Below are 23,828 nucleotides of genomic sequence, written 5' to 3'. Positions count from 1 at the left end.
AAATGAAACACAAAAAGCAGTTCTAAAGGAATCAGTTTAAAATCTAGATTTTAAAGTGCAAAGCTCCAGTGGCTTCTGAAATAATATTTTACAGCATTGGAAAATCATTCACCACCAAGCCTCCATGTCATCAGCATATATTGATGGAACTTGATGTTATGCCATAAGATGACATCAGTGATCGGAGAGACGTATGTTGAAAATAGGCACGCCAACTAGGCAGGGCATAGGCAATGACTGTTTGTTACCCAGCTTGATGAACTGTGATCGATGTAGGTATGACTCAATCCACCCCAGTGCCGTACCCGATATATCGAACCTTGACCTTAGCCGCCTGATGAATATCTCATGGTCGACGGTGTCGAAGGCAGCGGAGAGATCAAGGCCAACCAATGCTGCGGTGCACCGGTCATCCATGATCTTGCAGAGGTCAGCAGTGATCTTTTGTAGAGCCGTCTCAGTGCTGTGGAACATCCGGTACGCCGACTGCAATGGGTTGAACCTGCCCTGTCGTATCAACAGCTGTATTACGCATTACATGTTACTGTAACTATTGATGATAGATGCACGTGTAATTAAGTGATTAACTTGCAGTGTTTGCTATTGCAGACCTGTTGTTCTTCTTATATTGGAGTTAATTAAAGAATAACATCTCGGGCTGCCACATTGAAGGCCGGGAGGCAGTTAAGTAACGTTTAATTTTGGGCGTTCCAGTGTGCCAACATTGGCTGCATTCTTGTATAGGTTTCTGCGAGACTTAAGGTGGAGTGGTGCCGATTTCCGTGTGAAGATTATCAGGTTAATTTTGACTTGGCACATACAGTTGGGGTAATCGTGAGAAGTTTGATTAAATCTTCGGGGGGTAAAGAGGTGTGCTTGGCTTAACTTGAAGTTGGACTGAGTGCTGCAGAATGTGATATTGAATACATGTTTATTTAAATTATACCGTAATAGTAATAATGGAAAAACCCTATTATTGTACAACATCTGTAACAAAAGACGGTGCTTGCAATTGGTGTGCCACGGGGCACATGGATGTGCTGCAGCGAAGTCCAAGATGTGCCACATTCTTTTTGGTTCTTTCGGTAAAGTCACGTAGAAGGGAAGTAATAAAATAATAAAAATAAAACATAATAAAATACAATAATTCTCACGACGTTTCGGCTACAACGCAAGCAGCCGTCTTCAGGTGAATTATTGTATTCTATTATGTTTTATTTTTTATTATTTTATTACTTCCCTTCTACGTGACTTTACCGAAAGAACCAAGAAGATGAATCCCTGCAGTCACGAAAGCTTTAAATCGAAATGTGCCACATTATTTTCGGAATTCCACGAAAAAACTTCAAGGCCCCCCCCCCACCCTTCCCTCCATTGCTCGTGACACAGTGTGACCGACAGCTGTCAGCCCAGACCCCAGGCCCTCTCAACTGCTTCGGTCATGCATGTGCAGTTGGGCAAACAAACACGGAAACACACACTGAGACATGGAGATACACGGAGACATGGAGATACACACGGAGACATGAAGACACAGACATGGAGACACACAGAGTCATGGACACACTAACACATTTTAGCACCAATTAATGTCCTTCTCCACAAAATAAGTATAGTACAGTATAAGCAAGGGATTGTGAATTATCTTACGGCTATAACGCATTCCTACCCACCTGGGCCCACGGTGAGTTTTTGGTTCAGTGTGCCACTTGGAAAAAATGGCGCTTATTGTTATTTTGGTTGCTAACCCCTGACCATGGAAGTCCAGTTTACCATGAAAATCCAGTTTACAATGGCCCATGCGAGTCCAGTTCACCATGGGCAAGGGTATGCAACCTGCGGTTCCGGAGCCACACGCGCTTCTTTAAGCACTGCTTCTTCGTGACATTATTTAATAAGGACCGTCTTGCATTTACCAGCATTGTGGCTCTTGAAATATTTAGGTTTTTTTTTATAATTCGAAAAAAATGGCTCTTTTTGTTGCCGATCCCTGGTACAGGCAGTTTGTGGGGCTTGTGCTGCATTGAGGGCAGCAGAGGGCAGTGCAGCAAAATCCATTGTACTGTGCATCTATGCTCCCTATCTTCACAAACCTGCACTGACCAGCATGGTGAAGAATGGTCAATAACCCATACAAACCTGCATGTTTTAGAAGGGCCCTCATTCAGCTGTGGATTAACATAGGACTGTGGATTTTCACATGTAATGTATGATTTTAATACTTTTAACATGCAAAACTACAACAAATGAAGTAAATTAAGAAATGGCATTAAACATGGAAATCATAAAACGATGTAGTTAAGTGACTAAATGTCATTTATTTTGCATTGGATGTCGTTGTGGCTATATTATATCACATTGCTATGCTTGTTTATTGTACTGCGATTAAGCATACGAGACGATCGCCAGGTGGTGTTTGATTAGTTTTAAATTGCATTTTAATTACAGATAGGGTTGGTTTAACGAGTCAGAAGCTGTATATGCAGCGGAGTGGGGGGAAAAATTGGGCCCTACGAGGTGCATTAGGTGCAGCAGTGGTAAAATGTTAACTACCTCACCTAGTACACAGGAGGTCGTGGGTTCAATCCCGACCCTGATGCCTGTATATTTGGAGTTTGCATGTTCTCCCCGTGGTCGTGTGGGGTTTTATCCGGGTCCTTAAGTTTTTCCCCTCCACATTTATAATCATGCGTTTTAGAGTATTTGGCTGCTATAAATGTCCTTTTGGCATCCCCTGGTCTTTTGGCGTCCTCTGGTCTAACACCGTTTTGAGACTAGGCTCAAAAGAAAGCTGTCTCTGGTGTGGACCAATCAGTTTCAAGGACCATGCATAAATTATCAGAGTACGTTTTTTTTTGCATTCTGACCACAAGTATTGTGGTTAATGCAGACATGATTTCTTGTAAAAGGTTTCAGTTTGGTGTTATAATATCTTAACACCTTTGGGTCTTTCGGTAAAGCCAAGTAGATAGAAAAAAAAAATCACGGTGTTTCGATCGCAACACAAGCAATTGTCATCAGGTGAAAAAATCTAGCAGGAGAGCTGCCTCAGCGGGAGAAGTTGCCTCAGCAGCTCTCCCGCTATCTTTTTTCACCTGATGACGATTGCTTGTGTTGCGATCGAAACGTCGTGATATTTAAAAAAAAAAAATTCTATCTACGTGGCTTTTCCGAAAGACCCAAAGAATATGAATTCCTGCAGTCACGAAAGCTTTAATTCAACATCTTAACACCTGTTTGTTTCTAGAAAAAAGGGGAAAACCTATTCTCATATTTTTTGTACTGGCAAACGATAGGCCACTTTGTTGAGCTGTCATCCGTGGCCAGGTCGCTTCCAAAAAAAGAGCTGTACAACTCTGTGGACTTTACCTGGTAAAATACAAATTATTCTTTTAGTTTTATACACAAGCAAAATGCCGAGTAGCTTACATTGGGTGGTCACATGGCCAATTCGGTCATGCTTTTTGGCTGTTGAGTTTTGAATTTAGAAATCTGTGAGAGCGTCAGGATTACCGTACTCATGTCTGGATCCGCTATTGCTTTGCGCACATTTTTATTATTTCAAATAGGATGGATATGAACATGTTACAAATTAGCTCCACCTGTATCAAGCTGCACTTGAACTGCCTGGGAACTGCATGCGGCTGGTGAGCTAAAGTTTGACCGTCCCTGCTGTAAGCCGTGGTGGGAATGTTTGCTGTCCCACAGCTGTGTAGGGCTATCGTGTATTTGTTTAGTGCCTTCACCACTCCGTATGAGGGTAACCCGAGATAACATTGACATCCACTGTCATGGATTACTATGACGGTAGAGTGTTACGTTTTGCGCAAATATAGGTATGTCTCGCCGAACGAGTGACATGCGTTGCACGAAAATTGCTCGTGAAGTGAAAACTCGTTAAATTATAATTTTTCCCATTGACTCCCAGGTTGAAAGGTGAGCTACGTTTCAGCCCCAAAATATAACATTTTTGAAAAAAAAAATTACGTTAGAAATAAATTATAATTAAAAAAATAAAGTAATAAAACATCAAATGTAATACCACACATAAAGACCCACAGTGATTGCCTTGTCCTCGGCGTCTGCAATTAATTAATTATCGCTGCCACCCCAAACCACCGCTCCCCCACCCACCCATCAGTGCCACCACGAGGCCTCTTTTTCCTTTGCCTAGTGGCAGCTGACTGGTAAACATTCACACGAATGTCATTCATTACAAATAAATACACTTGTCCCCAGACATAGTTGTGATGGAGATGAGTACAAAAGTCAAGTGGAAAACCGAGTAATAGTAGGTTTTGAATTGAATCTCATCCAGGATATGACATACGTAGCTGATTGCAGGACAGTGTAGCAGAACATTATGACAGGTATTGGATGTTTGCTTAAGTGAAATTACATTAAGTTAAGTAGGTAAATGTGAAGTCCTGTTTTTGCTTGCCAATGCGAGTGGAAGGGCACATACAGAGAGGCCCTCTTGAAGGTATTTAACATGGTCTTCCATGCTGGCCAGACGTCCGAGAAGAGGTAAGGGTCTTCTTCTTTTTAAATCCTTTATATTAAGTTAACTTGCTTGCTTGCTTGCGCGCTTACGACCGTGCAAATCTTTCGGTCGTTTTTTAACCCACTTCCCGTGATCCAATCGAGCTGACATTTTGCACACAGACTCGTTGTGCGTGACAATTTATTTTCGTGAAATTTTTTTTCCAAAATTTTACACTTTTTAGGAAAAATTTTTTATATTAAATTACCAATTGCTTAATGGTGGCAGGCAATCATCTGACCCATAGGTGGCAGCCATCTCAAGCCAGAGGACGAGAGGACTCTTCCCGCCCGTTTCAAAGACCAATGTGGGCTGGGTTGTGGCCCATTGAACACGCATATAAAGGATTTATAGTGAAAAACTTTGTTTTTACGGGTTAATTTTTTCCACGCTTTTTTCCCACTCATGTGGGGTCCGCTGTCTTTGCCAACCTTCTCCACACTGCCCTGTCCTCCGCCATCTCTCTTTCAGCTCCTCGGGCCACAATGTCCGATCGCACCACATCGCTCCACCTCTTCTGCCTTCCTCTTGATCTCTTTCCTTCCACTTGCACCTTCTGTCCCACTTAATTTTCATGTTGTCTGTCAACATGACTGAACCACACTGGCCTTTCTCATTTTCTCTGTGATTTCTACCACCTTGAGTTTTCCTCTCACTTGTTCATTTCTCACCCTGTCCTTCCTTGTTAAACCCAACATCAACCACAACATTCTCATCTCTGTGACTGCCATAGCTTGGTCCTTCCTCTTTCTTGTGTCCAGCACTTGGCCCCATAAAACAGCACCGGCCTCACCACCGTCTTGTACACTTTTCCCTTCAACCAAAGTGGGGAGGACCCTCTTATCGCACACCATACCAGTCATCTCTCGCCATTTCAGCCATCCAGCCCTTGTTCTCGTCTCTCCTAGTGATCCGTCAGCACACATCGTTGCACCCAGGTACTTAAACTTGTTCATTAACATTAACTGGTCACTTTCAATTTGCAATCCTTCTGCATTATTTCCACTGAAATTTGCCACCATGTACTCCGTATTTGTCCGACTGATCCTCAACCCATTACCTTCAATCTTTTGAACCCAGATCTTCAAATCATCTTCCACTACCCCTCTGCTTTCATCACATAGCACAATATCGCCTGCAAACAGCATACACCAGGGGAACTCCCTCTGAATATCTCTCGTTAATGTGTCCAGCACCAGGATGAACAGGAAGGGACTCAGGACGGATCCTTGCTTCACTCCCGCTTGACTTAAAAGCTCTCCGACACCCCACAGCTGTTTTGCACACGCATTTTCCCTCCTTCATACATATCCTGGATCAGCCGGACATGTACCTGAGGAATACCTCTTCTCATACGCCACCTGATGAGGTCTCTCGGCACACTGTTTTGTGCTTTCTCTTGATCAATAAACACCATGTGCAGGTCCTGTTTCTTCTCTCTGAACTTATCTATCTATACTTTCAGTGCAAAGATTGCATACATTGTTGACCTTCCTTGTTTGAATCTCGCCAATATCCACGAGCTTCCTCAGTCTCCTTTTCATGAACCTTTCTCAGAGTATCATGGTATGACTCATCAAGGCTATTCCTGTGTAGTTCCCACACTCTTGTACATCGCCTTTCCCTTTAAAGATGGGAACCAATGTATTCTCTCTCCACGCATCCGGCATTGTCTTCTCCATCCAGATTTTCCCAAACAGCCCCATAAATATTTCATCCCCCTTCACTCCCATTAATTTAAACACATCAATTGGAATCTCATGTGGCCCCACTGCCTTTTGATGTTTCATGCTCCCCAGAGCTTCCACCACCTCTTCTCTGGTTATAGTATCTGCAACTACTTCAATTCTTTGATGTGTCATGCTCCCCAGAGGCCTCCACTACCTCTTCTCTGGCTATAGTCTCTGTAACTACTTCAACTCTTTGATGTTTCATGCTCCCCAGAACCTCCACTCCCTCTTCTCTGTTTATAGTATCTGGTTATAGTATCTGGCTCGAGTATCTGCAACTACTTAAATTCCTTGATGTTCATCAAGCATTTCGCGTCTTGGGTTTTCCAGATTCAGCAACTTCTCAAAGTACTCTTTCCATCTCTCTCTAACCTTTATTTCATCTAAGATTGTTCATCCTTCACTGTTCTTAACGAGATTCACGTGGTCCATGGTCTTTCTCTCTCTGGCCCTTGCCAAACGGTATACTATTTTCTCGCCTCCTATGTTGTCAAGCTTCTGGTAGAGTTGTGCAAATGCTGTTGTTTGTGCCATTGCTACCACTCGCTTTGCCTCTTCTCGCTGTCAGGTATTCATCCAGGTTAGAGTATTTTTTAGATAAAAGAGCAGGTTGATTAATAAGAATACAGGTGAGTCTCGCTTAACTAGTGTTCTTTCTACGAAAATTCGCTATAACGAACAATTTGAATTGAGAACCATTTGTTTGCAAAACGAGAAAAAAAATTTGCTTATCGACCAGATACCGATTGATAGCAGGCACATGATGGCCCGCAGCTGTTTGTTTACCAACTCTCCTGTGCTGAGTGCGCATGTGTTTGGTTGTATGGTGGCACTAATGGGTGGGCAGGGGGAGATAACGCGTTATGTTGTTGCGGTTGGGTAGCGGTTAGCATGTAACGCTTCGAACCTGGCGACCCAAGTTCGATTCCCGCTTATGGCCAACACCAGTGACGATTATCTGAACCGGTCCTGGGCCTCTCCTAGGTGGACTCAGCCTCAAATGAGTACCTGGTGTGTAATCATCGCCACTAGTGAGACAAAGGCGGCCGGTCATGGTGCTGGCCACCCACCCATCGTGTGCCTGACCGGTCTTCATCGGCGCTCGCTAACAGCACTTGCTCCAACAGTCTGTGAAGGCTATATGGGAGATATTGCACTGTGGTCCTTAATGTGTAAGTGTTGCATTTGATGTTTTATTACTTTATTTAAAAATTATAATTCGTATTTCACACGTAAACAAAATTGTTCAAAAGTGGAAAATGTGCCTGAAACGTAGCTCAGCTTTTAACACGGGAGCTAATGGTCATTTCACGTTTTCGTTTGCCGAGTAATTTTCGTGCAACGTGTCTCGGTCGTTAAGTGAGACACGCCTGTACTGGCACTGAGAGGAAAGTACGATTTTGACATTTTGGGTGATTTGCCTCCTTGAGAATATATTGAGGTTTACAGGGAGTGTCTGAAATGTTCTGGTAGGTGATGTTGCATCGTGGGTGTTGTCAGATAATGGGCTCACTGTGGTTGAGAGAATCATCAGCGTTATTTTTTCATGAATCCCAAAAGTTTGTTTTAGATATTTTGATTGAAGTGTAATTACCTTTCCCATTGTGAGGATATCCCATTCAATGGGTCTAGCAGTTGGCCAATGGCATAAAATCCACAAAGCTTTCTAAGTTGAAACACTTTAAGTCACTTCTGCGATAATAAGTATGCTCAATCCCCATTTATGAGCTATTAATTAATGAGCTATTAATAGCTCATAAATTACTTAATAAATAATTGATTTACCACCCTGGGTCAGTCTACTGCTGGATAAAGCCCTCCCTAAGCTGTGTTGGTCATGGGGATTATAAAAGCATACTTCCCCGCGTTGGTTAATGAGAGTTTGTGAAAGAGTTGCCGAGTACTGGTTCAGATATCACGCTTGACGTTAGCTGTGAGTGGAAATCAAACTGATTGGCAGATGCATAAACGCACCACTGCTGCTATGAGTGATTTCCCACGTAAAAAAATATGACATTAACATTTTTTTGTTCAAAATGCATTACCATACAATAAAAACAAATCTGATTTTCACCATTTAATTTTTTGTCATTTCAGTTTTCTCTCATGACAGATTTTCAAGTGAAAACATTGACACTTGCCCTTACGATTTCTGACATGTCTGAACAAAAAGTAAATAAATCTAGAAAACATTTTCAGTAAAAGGTCAACATTTAGGATGTGCATTTATGCGCTACTCATAACAAAGGGCAAATATTTCAGCTCTGCAGTTGCTTGCTTACGCCACTACTGGCAGAAGAGCCTCCACTAAAGAGAGTTCTCGAGAGCTGCTAGAAGGTATTTGGCCTACTCTTCCATATTGGCCAGACTTGTTTAAAGTGATGGGAGCACCCCCACTTTAGAATATCAACATGCCACCAGCCAATCAATTTATTTCGGTGTGCCCATTTATACTGCTCTACGCATCCAAAAATATTGATTTTTCACTGATGGATCGATGTGTGTATGGTGAGCTAAAGAAAGAATATTAATCGATGAGTCGATGCATTTTTACATAGGAACATGCACTATTCTCTTACCTGCTGTTTAATGTATATGTTTCAGTGCCGATCATGGTGACTTAAACATGGACACATGATGAATGACATTGCATTTCATTATTTTGGCATGTTTATAACAATTATAAATAGTCAAACCAAATCTCATTTTTCATTACATTTACATTAATAATCCAATAATCCAAGTACAATAATCGTATACAAGATTGGCACAGTGTAATGTCAAATTATGTACATATGTACATATGTAGCTGTTTATTGATTCAAATATCTCAAGGAGACCGTTACTTCCACGGTTAACTATCAGTCGCAAACGACATGTCTCTATCTTTTTTTGTTGTGCTGGGGAGGGGGGGGTGCCTGTGTTTCCTCGCCTAACACTGATAAGCTCATGGCGTGAATGGAGACTCGATTTGGCCGCACTGAAATGCTTCAGCCGAGCCGCACCCATCATGCGCCTGCTCGTGTGCAGGAGCGGGGGTGCAAAGCGTCGTCGCAGCATGCTTGGGGGATGGGGGGGGTGCAGAGAGCAGATGAGGCAGCCATCCATTGGGGGGTTGGGGTAGGAGTGGGTGGGTTGGGGTGGGAACAGTCTGACGACAGATTGCAGCTGTGCCGAATTATCAGAGAGCCCATGACGAAACGCAATACGTGCGCAGGGTGCGCGTGCGTGCGTGCGTGGGTTGCTTGTCCGCCTGCTGGGCGTGACGCTAGCTGGTCCTGCCTCGTCGCTTCTGCCGAGGGGCGTGTGGGGAGGATCCGCATTCAAGCTCTCGCTCGGAACCTTGTGGGGGCAGCAGCGTTTGACACAGCGGCTGCTGCTGCTGCGAGTTGGATTCACCCGTGTCAATAAAAGAGACGCTCACTCGTTTTGCGCGCGAGGAGGATTGCGCGCCCCGGGCCCCGCCGCCCCCCTTTTTTTTCCTCCGGCAATCGAGAAGACAACCGGTGCTAATGGTGGTTCTGGACGGACAAGGTAAAAAAAATAAGATGAGTCTGCTTTGTTGTTCTGTGGCGTGGCTGTTGTCATTATAATGTATAGACTGCAAACATTTCTGCATGTAGTCCGTTTCAGAATATGTTAATTCTTGGCTAAGCTCTATAAATCATGGTGCATTATGGCTGCAGAACACATGTTGGTTGAAAAAAAAACCTCGAGAGAGAGAGTGTTACAATGCACTATACGCTGTGGATTTATACAGCATCCAAATGTGTTGGAATGTTACCTGTGTGGCGTGCAGTACGATTTGCCATTACGATGGTGACATTGACAAGGGCTTTAAACATTTTGACTCATCACGACGTGTAATTGTAGTGGTGATGTTTCCCACCCACCGCCCATTTTTATTCCATAATTTGCAATTTTATGGAATAATTTTGGGCGTTCGTCACTTGACGGCAACAGCGGCAGCCCTATAATGGTGCTTATTTTAGATTCACACATTTTTACCTGCGTACGATTTTCCATCAGTCACGTGACTCCGTTTCACACACTGTGTTGTTGTGCGCTCAGGAGCGTTCGTGGAAATGAATTGCCACCGAAATAAATGGCCACATTCATGCGCAAATTATAACTTGATGCATATATGGCAAATTGGTGTTGGGCTATTATTTCAGATGCAGTGGCTTGAATAAATGGCCATGCCGATCATAGGTGTAATCTTTTAAACGTACTTGGCTGGGGTATGTTGTGATGTGTGATAACGCTGGTATGTGTTAAATGTCTTGCTTTGGCCGAAAAAAAGCAGCCATTCGGAGGAATTCAAAGGTTGGCAGTGACATCTGTCTGCTATAAACACAGCCTCCTTCACAGCTGCTAAATTATGTCAAGTAGCTGAAAGTTAACCTCAAAGCATATTTCGTGTACGTGCAATGTGATCGTAAAAAATATGCTTTGGTAATAACTTAGCATTTCTTTCCGTTGTCTTGCAAACAGGGCATTTCAGCACAGTGCCCCCTTTTAAAAGCATTCAATGTTTTTCATGCTCTTCCAGTACGGATTTATGTTACTGACAAGTAAAAATGCAAACATTCCTCTAAATGAGAGGAAACTGATATGACAAACGCAAAACGGAAGGTGATTTTTGTTGTTACTGTATGGTACTTTGCTTCACGTTGAATATTTTTTATTCGGCATAATTTGACAGTCGTTTATTTTCCTTTGTGAGATGCCAAAGGGTAAACTGGAACATGGTGCAATATTGCAGCAAGGCTATTACATGGAATCAATACAATTTTGGTTAAATTGTTTTGGTAATCATGATTGCTTTTTAATATCACATCTATGGCCCTTCTGCTTTAGTTTTTCTCCATACAGGATTGTGCATATATTGAATCTGGAGGCTCTAAAATGAATCACCATTGAACTGAATGAAGGGAATCAGATATGTTGCATGACATTTGAAGCAATAATAATTTGTACATCTACGTAACATTCCTTTGTAAATATACTGCTTGGTGAAGGCTCCTCATGGTGTTGATTAATGTATTTATTTGTTGACACTGGTATGAAACTTTCAGCCGTAAGATTATAGATTTAGATTTTTTTAATTTCAGCACGAAGGGCCCAATAAGATGTTGGGCTTTATTTCATGGGCGTCCTGCGATGGTACAGATGTTATACAGTACAGATGTTAGTTACAATCGTGGTTATATCAATCGCGCTACAAGTATCGGTACACGCTTTACATGTTGCAGGAATATGTGACCGGTGACAAATTTTACTGGTCGAAAACGAAAAAAACCCTTTTTTTACAAGAATGATCCACGGAGGGTCTTGGTAAAAAAATAAAGTTGCTGCACTGACCACCATGCTGGTCAGTGAACGGGGGATCCCAGGACATGTTCAGTATCATTCACCGTTGCTGCTAGCTGGGTCGTGAATCGAACTCCGGTCGCTGGATTAGTATTGCAACGGGATAACCACTGCGCCACTGCCGCACCCAAATTAGTATGTACAATATTTGTTTGCATCTCTATTTTGTTGTTCGGAATTTATTCCCATCACCAAAACTTTGTGATGTTGGGTTCTCAAGTTCCAAAATCGCCTCTTACATTCTTTGGTTCTTTTCGGTTAAGTCACGTCTAAAAATAAAATAATAAATTAAAATAATGTTACACCAATCGTTGTGATAATGTTATTTTAATTTATTATTTTATTTTTAGACGTGACTTAACCGAAAAGAACCAAAGAATAATTCCTGCAGTCACGAAAGCTCCTAAATTAAGATCGCCTCTTACATGCCGGGCACATTCCACATTATGTAAATATACCCCGGTCTCTAGCATCCCCACACGTCCTGCTGCCTTCCCCTCTCAGGGCTCTCGGGATGGGAAGCAGACGTTCGGATGAAGATTCCAGAAATCTGGATTATGAATATTTCACCTCTATACGAAAGCCTTGGGTGGATTTTATTCAAAGCACAATAAAGGAGCTATAAAACATTGTACTGTATGGGAGCAGTGTAATTCAGGTACATACATATTATATGACCAACACCAATCGTTGTGATCTATGTTAACTTAAATATGTTATTGACGTGGGAGTAGTGGCACATTGGTGAGTACACTGCTATGAACCCAGAGAGACCTGTGTTCGATTTCTGGCCAAGGCTAACATCAGTGATGAGTGTCAATGTCTGAACCATTCCTAGGCCCCCTCTTACCGACATGCACTGCCTAGTGTGGTAAAGTACGGTCACACAACCCCAATGCCCAACATGGCATGTAGAGGAGGCCTTCACCCAGCAGTGGTTTGACAAAGAGCCTATATATACTACTATTGTAGTATTTAAATACGTTGTGATAATGGCATCTTTGATTCAGTGGTAACTAACATCTGCCGCATTCTCATTATTCGAGTTGCCCTATAAATGCATGCGGAGTGAACTGTGCTTCCCGTAGGCGGGATTATGAATTCCGAGCACGTCTATTGATATCGGTGACGTTAGCTGTCGGCCAGCCGCCCCAGCCGCGTGCACTCATCGGCGCCACCAGTTAATTGCCTGCTCGGTTTATTTTTGGCAAATCTCAAAAATTCCTGGCCCCTTTCCAACACTTCCCCTACCTTTGTGACGTGTACGTGTGTGTGACCGCCCACAAACAGCGACAAGAGGATGCACTGTGGCATGCAAAAAATAGCAGCCTCCGGCATGCATGTTATGCCATTCTATTTGTGTGCACTACAAGGGGCTCATTTTTCCAAACCGCATAAGGATTTATATTTTATGGGTTTTATTTTTTTACGTGTTAGAGGTTCTAGAAATTACATATTGATAGTCTATTGTGGTAAAAAAATGTAAACGTGCATGTACAGTCAACTAGACACTGTAGTACAGTGGTGGGAGTGGTGGCACAGTGGTTATGGCATTGGATTGTGAACTAGGCGACCTGCGTTTTGATTCCCAACCATGGAAAACATCAGTGGTGAGTGATATCCACTGAACCAACATAACTTGGAATGCCCAGCATGGTGAAATATGGTCAAACAAACCCACGTGCCTCACATCGCATGGGGGGTGGGAGCTTCATCCAGCAGTGTGGTGGCAAAGGCCCGATAATTATTTAATCTATCATACAGTACTGAGAATATAATTCCGTGTTGTAAATCCTAAACGTGCTGTTAATTTGATATCAATGACAGTTGAACTAGTCATGTCATCATCTAACAATGACAGATCATCCACCCAGCATACAATAAACTAGGTAAGGGTAACATTTAATGGTGGAAATTCTTAAAGCTTTTAATATTATTTTGTAAATTCTTATCAGTGTTTTATTGTGTAATGTCTTTAATTGTATTACATTGTAAATCTAATCTGAAAACACTGACATTCTACAGTGAGTTGGACTGACAGTCAACAATGAAAATTGCAATAGAGTACATTGTTTAAAGTATTTCTAGATCATGTTTTCATTACCCAAGTGAACATGCATTTGTTAGTTAACCCCAGTGGTTTAGGCTGCTGCAATGGACGGAATTATGGATGGCCACAGGAGTTTAGGTTATGTTAAGAATGAACATAAAATGTTAAAGTGGGGTGGTCTTAAGTTCATGGCTTGGCTATCCCAAGGAATTAACTCGAAGCAGAACACATGTTCCTTCAAGGAGTTAGGTTATTTACAAGATACAGTATTTGTAACAAATCTGGCTGTCGCCTGATGAAGCTAGTTGTAATTATTGGTGAAATGTCGTACTCGGATTGTAAATGTTGTGGCTTTGCTCTCCAACAAACCGGTGTGCAGTACTAGCAACGAATTGGCATGTTCTGTTGCCGTGACCAAACCTTACTAGTTGGCTGTCGGGTGGTGGCGGGTTTAACAACACATATATTTACGCGATCTAACCCAAAAAAACAGTATTGTGATTTGTAATATGTAGATACTCTGTATAAAATTTTACATCATAAATACGAGTAATTCTCAATCTATATGCGAAGGCCTCGGCATGCCATTTTTATCATCATTCACTGCACTGGTCAGCAAGGGTTGGAGAAGTGTGGGGAAGGGTAGGACTGGTTTTGATATCACTTGACACTGATGTTAACCGTGGCTTGGAATAAAACTCTGTGGCTGGGGTTCAAAGTTCAGCATGCTAACAACTGTAAATTTGGCATCACGTATTGTATGTATTCGTCAAGTCGTCCCAACAGTTGTTGTTTCACAACATTTTGATGGAGTTGTGTTTCTTGAGCATTCATTTTGGTAAAAAATTATAGTGACGCATTTTGTCAATGTAGAACACCATATTGATAACAGTTTGCAGTGAGCTTTTCTCATTAATGCAAGCGTAAGGCATTCATTTAATTCCATGTTTGTGAAAACCACGGCTTGGATGGTGCTTGCCCTGTGGTCTTCAAGGACAATTTTTTTAAAACAATGGGAATAGGAGCAAAGGGTGTTTACATGTGTATTGCTGTCTTGTTTCCTGAACATCAATTTCTAAACTACAATACTCTTGGTATCCTCAAACTCAACCTACATTTACAGCTTTGAGCCACTTCATTAAACCTCGGAAAGCAAGGATATTGTTCCATATTACTTTTCCATATTGCAGTGATAAAAAACCTATTGGTATTAATATTAAACCACCATTAATACAGTCTATTGGGTGCATACTATGTATGATTTGTTGTTTCAAAAATTATGCCAATTGTGTGAATACCAATCACCCAGGAAAGCCTCATTGAGTACTAAGATAATATTTACTGGAAGGTTCTGCGTTTTGATGTTTGGCCAATACCATAAATGCGTGTTTGACATGTGGGAGGAAACCACATTACTGGGAGGAAACAAATCAGGGGTTAACAATACTGCCATCTCATGGCTTCCAAGTTGCCACGTGCCCAAAATACTACATTTTAAATGAACCCCATAGTAGATACATTTGCACATAAAACAAACATTCTTCCTAAAATACATTGGAAAAACAACTCTTTATCAGTGATAATGGTGAGTCATTCGATTTATTTTAGCACATAGTACCACAACCGTTATCAGAGATCACTCTGTGTATCATACATTTGCTCCTTGCTACAGTGCAGTGTACTGGAGCATAACGTACTGATCTGGACTTTATGACTGCGGCAGCATTGACAGCAACTGAAGATGTCAGGAAAAACAAGATTATCCTCAACATCATCAAATGCGATCACACATTTTCATCGTCATCTTGATTCCGCAGTTGTTGGTCTATTGTCACTGTCCCGTGAGGTGTCCCACGATGTCCCGCCTATAAACTAAACTAAATCTAAACTATTTATATTTTACCAGGTCAGGCCCAATGATTTATATAGCATTTTTTTCAGAAGCAACCTGGCAAAAAATAATAGCTCAACGAAGTGGCTTATGTGGAAATTTACACCAGTCAAATGCACTAAACACATGTTTCTAAATATGGAGGGAAAAATCAGAGGACCTGGAGAAAAGTCCACGTGACCTCCTGCATACCAGGCGAGATAGTTAACATATTGCCACCGCGGCACCCTCTTTCGTCGAGGCAAAACTGTGCCGACTTTTAAGTGATAGCTGAGCTTTTGGGATGCCACTCTAACACGCGTCTCATTAGCCGTTTCAGTGACAGTGACTGGTGTTTGAAGCCACCATCATCAATGTCTTCATCAATCATCAGCAGCGGGAGGCGATGGTAGTGGTAGCATTTACGTTAGTGACGGAAGTTATCATGTTCATCTGTCACCATCATCTTAGGCTCCCATCATCGTCTTCTACATCTCTGTAATCTGTGGATTCTCACGGATAATAGGGATAAATGTAGTGACTTTCCATGACTCCTTCCTCTTACATATGAAATATCTGCTAATGGGAGTGCCAATTCACAGATAATGGTAAAATTTGTGAATCTGTCCAACACCACAGACTTTGCCGATTAGAGCAGTTTGACAGTGTAATATATACTGTATGAGTAGAAACTGACAGTGGCATACTTTCACGCTTGGCTTTGAAATATACGTATAATTTAACTTTTTACATTTTATTATGGGATTCAAGTCGTCGGTCGTCTTATTAAAGGTAAAGGTGCAGCCCTGCAGGTAGTTGCTCACGCTGTGGGGGTAGGGCCTCCAGTAGGGGAAACCCTAGAGAGCACCTCTATTGGGCATTTTTAGCCTACTCTTCCATTCTGGCTAGACATCTTGGAAGAGTATTCTTAGGTTTTTACGGTAAAGTCACGTAGGTAAAAAAATTAATAAAAGTAAAATTAAAATAAAATAAAAATCACGACGTTTCGGAGGCAACACAAGCTTCCGTCTTCAGGTGGAACCGTCACAGCACGATAGCTGTATCAAGTGAGAGAAATTCCAAGAAACAGTATTTGTATATATACTGGTTGAGGGTAGGAGGAGCCAAGGTAGGCCCTGAAAAAAATTATATTCAGGGCCTACCTTGGCTCCTCCCACCCTCAACCAGTATATATACAAATACTGTTTCTTGGAATTTCTCTCACATGATACAGCTATCGTGCTGTGACGGTTCCACCTGAAGAAGGAAGCTTGTGTTGCCTCCGAAACGTCGTGATTTTTATTTTATTTTAATTTTACTTTTATTACATTTTTTTACCTACGTCACTTTACCAAAAAAACCTAAGAATATGAATCCTTGCAGTCACGAAAGCTTCAAATCTAAAATCTTGGAAGAGGTCGGAGTACCCACGTGTTACCCCACCGCACGTCACCTGTCCATCGACTAACTGTGGAGTACCCATTCATATTACTGATAGGACAGAGGTAGGGGGGATTTTACCGTTTCCCCTACCGAGACGTTTGCAAGTTGCAGGGTGGGTCCCGTTCACCGCTGAAACTCGGAACGCGCAAGCGGTTCGGCGTTAATTTGCGTAGCACAGCTGTTTTTAAAGACATATACTCCCCGCAGAGAACTGTAGTGACACCACCACACTGATAGCTGGCGTCAAACTATGCCACGCCCTCCCGCGTGGCCTTTTACTTCTGATTCAGTTGGGAATCGATTCCGTTCCATTCGGAATCTATTCCGTTCCGCTGACATAAACGTGCAAAAATCGGAATAGAATTTGGAAGAAAAATTGTACGTCGTTGGAACGGGAAAGAGTTAAGAAACTCGCCGATTGTTTTCCAGGAGATCGAATCATACCATATTGCAAGTCCACAGTGCTAACCATTACACCACGTCAACATCCGGTCTTAATGTACAGAATTTGTGTTTAATAAAAGCTTGCTCATTCACAAACCTATTATTAAAATGGACAGGAAGGAACTGGTGTTAAAGTGGATGTAATTGGCTCGTTAGGGAATAGAAGAGGAGAATGCAGCAGAGCATTTCAATTACGGAAATAAAATCTTTTTTTGGAGCATTCCAATCGCCTTATTCTTTGTTTCAAGTTTTTTAAATTAGCATTTTTCAAAATGTTTACACAAATATTTGTACTTCTAGGAAAGCATAAATAACTTTTAAAATATATAATATATGCACTGCAGTAATTCGTATTTGGTGAATGTATTTTCTTAGTTACTATAGTCGTTAGCATTTGTATCGATTTGTGTTTCCAGTTCATGAAATATATTAGCTTGTTAGATTTTCTACCATGACCACATTTCCCTTTTAAGTTAACTAACCTAATAGTGAAAAATAATAAATACGCTTCGTGTTTCATCGTCTCATATCCTTGTGGGAGTAAGTGTTCAGTGGGAGGTGCTGACATATGGCAAAACAAAGCGGTGATGTGGTGGCTTTTTGCGATGCGGTAGCTTTTTGTGTCCGCTGTGCTGAGCGCTAATGGATATTGTGCAATCACCCTTGTGCATTGCAATGAGCAATATAAATCATATCCTGATATTTTGAAAGCTGTCCATATTCGCCCGAAGGACATTTGCTCGGGGTGACACCATTACTGCTGCTAAAACAGTTCAATACCGTCAACCACTGTCCACTACTGGATGAAGGCCTCTAAAGCAAGCGAACGTTTTCACAGAACAACAACGCAATAATTCGAAAATTACATGACCCATAATATCCGCAACCTTAAACGCAATACCATTATTTCGTCTCAAAATTAGCGGTTAGGTTTGCAAATCTGTTACGTACCTCAAAGTTGATTGATGCAATTTGTGCCAAACTTAATTAGAGTGCTAAGGCCTTTGAAGGATTACAGAGCTGCGTGGACCCATGTGCACAATCAGACTTGCAAAGCAACTCCCCTGGTCGTTTGTGAATGCTGGCTCTGTGATTTCGCCAGGGAGATGAGCCAGCGTAGGGCAGCTGGCATCCACATTAGATAAGGAACGTGGCAGCGTTGGGTTACGTTGAACAGTAAACATGTACGGAAAAAGCAACCATGCATTGGGCCAGTGTTTATTTGTGGAAGGGATCTCTCTTTTTTTGTTTTGCCTGCATCAGAATGCCAAGGGAGTTTATGATGTTGGGGTATTGCCTTGAGAGAGGTGCAGCTTTGTGTAAACAGTGTGAGATATTTACTTTGGTATACTTTGTGGGTTGCATGTAGCTGCTCTGGAATGCTTTGTGTGGATGTGTTTTATAATTAGAGACTGGCCCCGTGCAATACACAATGTACAAATATAGCTCAGAGTACAGATTAACATTTCACACTATCATTTTAAGTAATGCTGCCAGAGAAGAGAAGCTACACGATATACCTTGGGGCCTGATGAGAATTACATTTAGAAAATATTACCTAATGAATGGTTTTTAAAATTAGTTTCAAATTTAAGAAATTAGTCTGACATGTAATAAATTGTGCTTGTGACAAATGCATTTGCCAATTTACAACTCTTCACTGATAAATATTTGTCAAAAATCACCTTAAGAGCAGCTTTGACGGTACAATAATATTTATTTTTTGTTTTACGAGCTCCCAATTTAACTATTTAACTCTACATTTCAGTGTCAGAATTCGACAGCAAAAAGATACATGGTTTGGCATGAGATAATAACTTACGGGACATGCAACACCATCGTTTTTACGTTTACAGGAAACTGCATTTGTGGTCCCTGTCTTGTACAATATATTAGGGGTGAGAAATTGCTACACCCCTGAATAATGTACACATGCATTTATTTGATGAGAATCCAATACAATCCTTTAATGACATTTGGCGAATCTATTTTCCTGCATGGCTTTGCTTCTTCCCTATAGTAGGGATTCGATCTGCAACATTAAATTATGTAAAAGGCTTCCTTATATTTGATGAAGATACATTTTAAAACATTCTGATGTTATTTTCCCCCCAAGTACTTTTAACCATCAGTAGACACAAGCAATTTCTTTTATTTACTACATCTGTCAACACAACCATGCGTTGTTTTGGCTCACGTGCTGGGTTTACAGTACAATGAAAGAGCCCTAGGCAGCATTTCAAGAGATGTTTCTGACCACTTTGCAGAGGTGTGGACTCGAGTCATGTGACTTGGACTCGAGTCAGACTCGAGTCATGAATTTGATGACTTGCGACTCGACTTGGACTTGCATAACAATGACTTTGTCCCACCTATGAGATGTGGACTCGAGTCATGTGAATTGGACTCGAGTCAGACTCGAGTCATGAATTTGATGACTTGCGACTCGACTTGTACTTGCATAACAATGACTTTGTCCCACCTCTGCCACTTTGTTATGGGTAGTTAGGGGGTACCAGTAAAATGCATTATTTGTGCCCCCTGCCCATCCCCCAATATTTTCTGTTGGTGGGGTGGTGGCCAAAAGGTCAGCACATCACATTATGAACCCAGCAAAGCTGAGTTTGATTCCCACGCCACCGATAACATCGGTCGAGGGATTTATGAACCTGGAACCGGAATTGGCCTACCCTTCACCAACCCATACGGACCAGTCTGGCTAAGTATGGTCAAACAACCCCCATGACTGAGAGGCATGGTCGAGACTGTCATTCAGCAGTGGATTTACAAACGGCTCTGACTTATTATGATTTAGATTGATACCCTAAGCAACCACGATCTCGAATGCCACCACCGTGTATATGTATGCATAGAGTTTTGATACTTGAAGATGAAATGTGATGAATGTTCGGTCACAGAATTATTACAAATAATGTATTCTTATATTGAGCTCCCGGGTTGAACCAAATCTCAGGGTAGATAATTGAATGAGACGCTATGATATTGAACAGAAAAATATATTTAAAAAAATGCAACAAAGCAGTAGTCTCCTGTCGCAATAAAATATTAATCATTCTGGAAAAGCCATTGTGAAGATGTAGGTCCACTTGTCGGCTTATGCGCAGGACTGAGTTCCAAATTATCGGTGCAGTGCAGGTGACTACAATTATCCCACCGTGATCAAAGTCTGTGGAGCCACCACCCGCTAAGTCTGGACTATGGCTTAATCAGATCACCAAGGCATAGTTTGGGGCTGTTGTTGTGACTATGAAGCCTTCACAAGGATTTAATCTGAATTCTCCAAAGTGGCCGGGCTGTTTATTTGTTTTCCACACGGAAGCGCAAGGGTTACACGTTTTCTTCTCCCAACCCCTTTCCCGGTTAACTATGCCACCTGTTTGTCACATTTTTCGAGGCATTGTAACATCTTGACATCATATTCGTCATGCGTGGAAACTGACAGGCAATGCTTTGTATCCCTATGAGGTCAGTCGCGTGGTGGTAATAGTATTCTCAAAGTATGACACGCGCTCCACCCACATTCTGCGTCATAGTCTCAGGAATTTACGATGAAATGTGTTTTTTTTCCCATCAGCATTTTCTGAAGATATTAACATTTCTCCCCCATTTGTTTAAATAGTTGTGGATAATTTGGATTTAAATACGTTTTTAAAAGAAGATTCTTGACGACTTTTGACAATGCGGGGTGATTTGTTACCAGCTTAAAAAGTAACTTTACGAAAAATGTACTCATTTGTAACAGCTCCTTCTGACCCCCTCTCATGATGCTTAACTCCCCAGTGGCCCCGAAGCAAGATGCAGCCCAGCCCCCAACCTCGGGCAAGGACAAGCCGCCCATATTGTGCCACAAATGCTCGGAGCCCTGCAAGGGAGAGGCACTGCGTGTGCAGGATCGCCACTTTCACATCAAATGCTTCATTTGCAAAGGTAATCCCTCCCCCCCCCCACCAGAATGGACACATTACATCCTTGTGAGGCTATCATGTTCTAGATTTGAAGCTTTCGTGACTGCAAGGATTCATACTCTTAGTTTTTTCGGTCAAGTCACGTAGGTCAAAAATGAAATTAAAATTTATAAAACTAAAATAATAAAAATCACGACGTTTCGGAGGCAACACAAGTCTCCGTCATCAGGTGGGACCGTCACAGCCAGATTTGCTGTATCAAGTGAGGCAGGGATTCCAAGATGCGAGTTCTTTACCTACGTGACTTTACCGAAAAAACTAAGAGTAGGCTATCATGTGTCAAAATGTTGGAAACGCAAGCAGAAGGACTCACGTGGCACTGAATGCACACGATTAGAATATATAAATGGATACAAATTCATTTTCAAGTTTAAAGTATCTCTACTAAAATAGGCCCGCTATTATTGGCACGCTGTGAGTGTCTAAAGTTGATATGTGCCACCTGTAATGGCTAATCACCTTGCCGCCTGCTTCTTCTCGGGCAGTGTTTACTCAAATCCAATCCGAATGACCTCCTGTGCCCCCCCCCCCCCCCTTTGTTATGAAGACTGGAGTTGAGGAACACTGATCTAGGGACTTCATAAAGTATTTTTTATGTTTTGTAAAACACTGCAATAAATTTACTTAACAAGTGAGCCTCTACAGCTGTTCTGTTCAATGGTTGCACACCACAAGGGGCATTCAGATGCCTGGATGCATTGTCGCCAAATCTGTTTGGAAAATATAGCTAAACGTACAATTGTCAGTTGTGATATATTACATTAAAAAATATATAGCGAATGCATAAAACATTTATTGTACATGTATAATATTGATATATTACAATGTAAATGTGCCTTTTTTCCACATTGAGTTTTTGGCTGGTTTTCCTCTTCGGTAAGAAGCAGTTACAAGCTTAAGTAAAAGCATCTGTTATTTTTCGATACAACTGCATGGTGGCATTCCCAATGCTCTGTGCCCTGTAGTGGAGCTAAAATTTAAAAGTGCTGGCTGTTGACAAAGTGAAATATAGATTTCATAATGTCGTATATGTGCCGAGATGTTTGGTAAGTGATGCAGAAATAAACTGTATCTGCTTCAGCAGAGTATCTAGCATCTGTTTTCACCACAATAATGCTTGGTGTTCATACTTATTCATGTGGAGAGTGTGCATGAACAATCTCATTATATGCACCCATTCATGTGTATTTTCACTCCCATGTTTATGAAATATAAGATTTTAAACAATAAGCCATTCTTGCATTCCTTGTCAAAAAACTGTGAAGATAAACTTTATCTGTATTTGTTTTTTCAATTCTAATATTATTACTAAGTTATAAAAAATCGCGAATTGATTACAAATACTGTAGGTCTTCTAAGTATACCACGTGTATATCTGCAGTTGCAATGTAAGTTATAAGTAATTAAATAATTGGAACCCTTAGTCGATTGACGACTGGATAACCATAACAAACTTTCCATGCCATGTCAGTCGTGAATGTTATTTGCCAATATTTCACCACGCTGTTCAATGTGGGTTGCAAAAGAAGAGGGGGTGGTCCAGGACTTGTCCAGATATCACTCACCACTCTTGTTAGCCATGTCCAGGAAATCTACCGCTGGTGGCTTGGTTCATGGTGCATTGTGCTAACCACTGCGCCACAATTTCTGCCTCAATAACATTACCACATCATTCGAATATGCATGCTTTGATGACCATTACTCTAGGTATTTTAAGTCTTCCATCATTTCTATCCACTGACCTAAGTGTCACAATAGAATTATATGATGACGTATTGGCACGGAAAATAACTGTTAACATTGAGAATTGTATGATTTATCTGTGCATTGTACATTTCAAAAGTGGTTCTTCCACTTCGGCACGAATTTGGCATGTGCAGGTGGTCTATTGTTCACTCACTCCTGATGCATCATGCCCCCAACAGAGATAGATTCTTTGTCAACTAAGGGGTCCATAAACTTGTGCCTCTGCAGACTATACCCTAATCCGGTCATGCATGTGCGGTTACACCGCTCTAAAAAATTCACACTACAGTCATCCAATATAGCGAAGAGGACTTGTTTTCATAAACACCACCGGCAGATTTGAGCCTGCGCGTGAAGGGTTGTGTTGCAGGTCAGATGTTATACAGCGGGCATGTATCGGGTTTGGCCACACCCTTTTTAGCGGCATGTAGGCACACATGGTTCACAATGCAGAACCTCTGGGACATGTCGGTGTGCACATTGCTATGTGACCAATGCAGCCCATGCATGCACCCCATGCAGCGTCTTGAACTTACGAGAGCCCGTGCCATACCTCAGGTCACTGCCTGTCCACTGCCATGTTTAGAATTTACAAGCGTTTGTTGTGCAATACCCTGCCACATATATAACTTGCTGGGGACGG

At 41.7% G+C, this 23,828-nt stretch overlaps 1 protein-coding gene across 7 annotated transcripts in view; it reads left to right on the top strand.

Moving 5' to 3' along the window:
• Positions 1 to 23,828, top strand: part of LOC144935107 (actin-binding LIM protein 1-like) — a 92,180-nt gene that overhangs the window by 23,221 nt on the left and 45,131 nt on the right. For all 7 annotated transcript variants that reach the window (XM_078861515.1, XM_078861513.1, XM_078861514.1 and 4 more), the window contains one exon: positions 21,255 to 21,401. In XM_078861515.1, coding sequence (XP_078717641.1) covers positions 21,255 to 21,401 — 147 coding nt within the window. The remainder of the gene's footprint in view (positions 1 to 21,254; positions 21,402 to 23,828) is intronic.

The sequence above is a fragment of the Lampetra fluviatilis genome, chromosome 12 (assembly GCF_964198595.1).
Source record: "Lampetra fluviatilis chromosome 12, kcLamFluv1.1, whole genome shotgun sequence".
Lineage (NCBI taxonomy): Eukaryota > Metazoa > Chordata > Hyperoartia > Petromyzontiformes > Petromyzontidae > Lampetra > Lampetra fluviatilis.
This window is presented reverse-complemented; position numbering and strand designations above follow the sequence as displayed.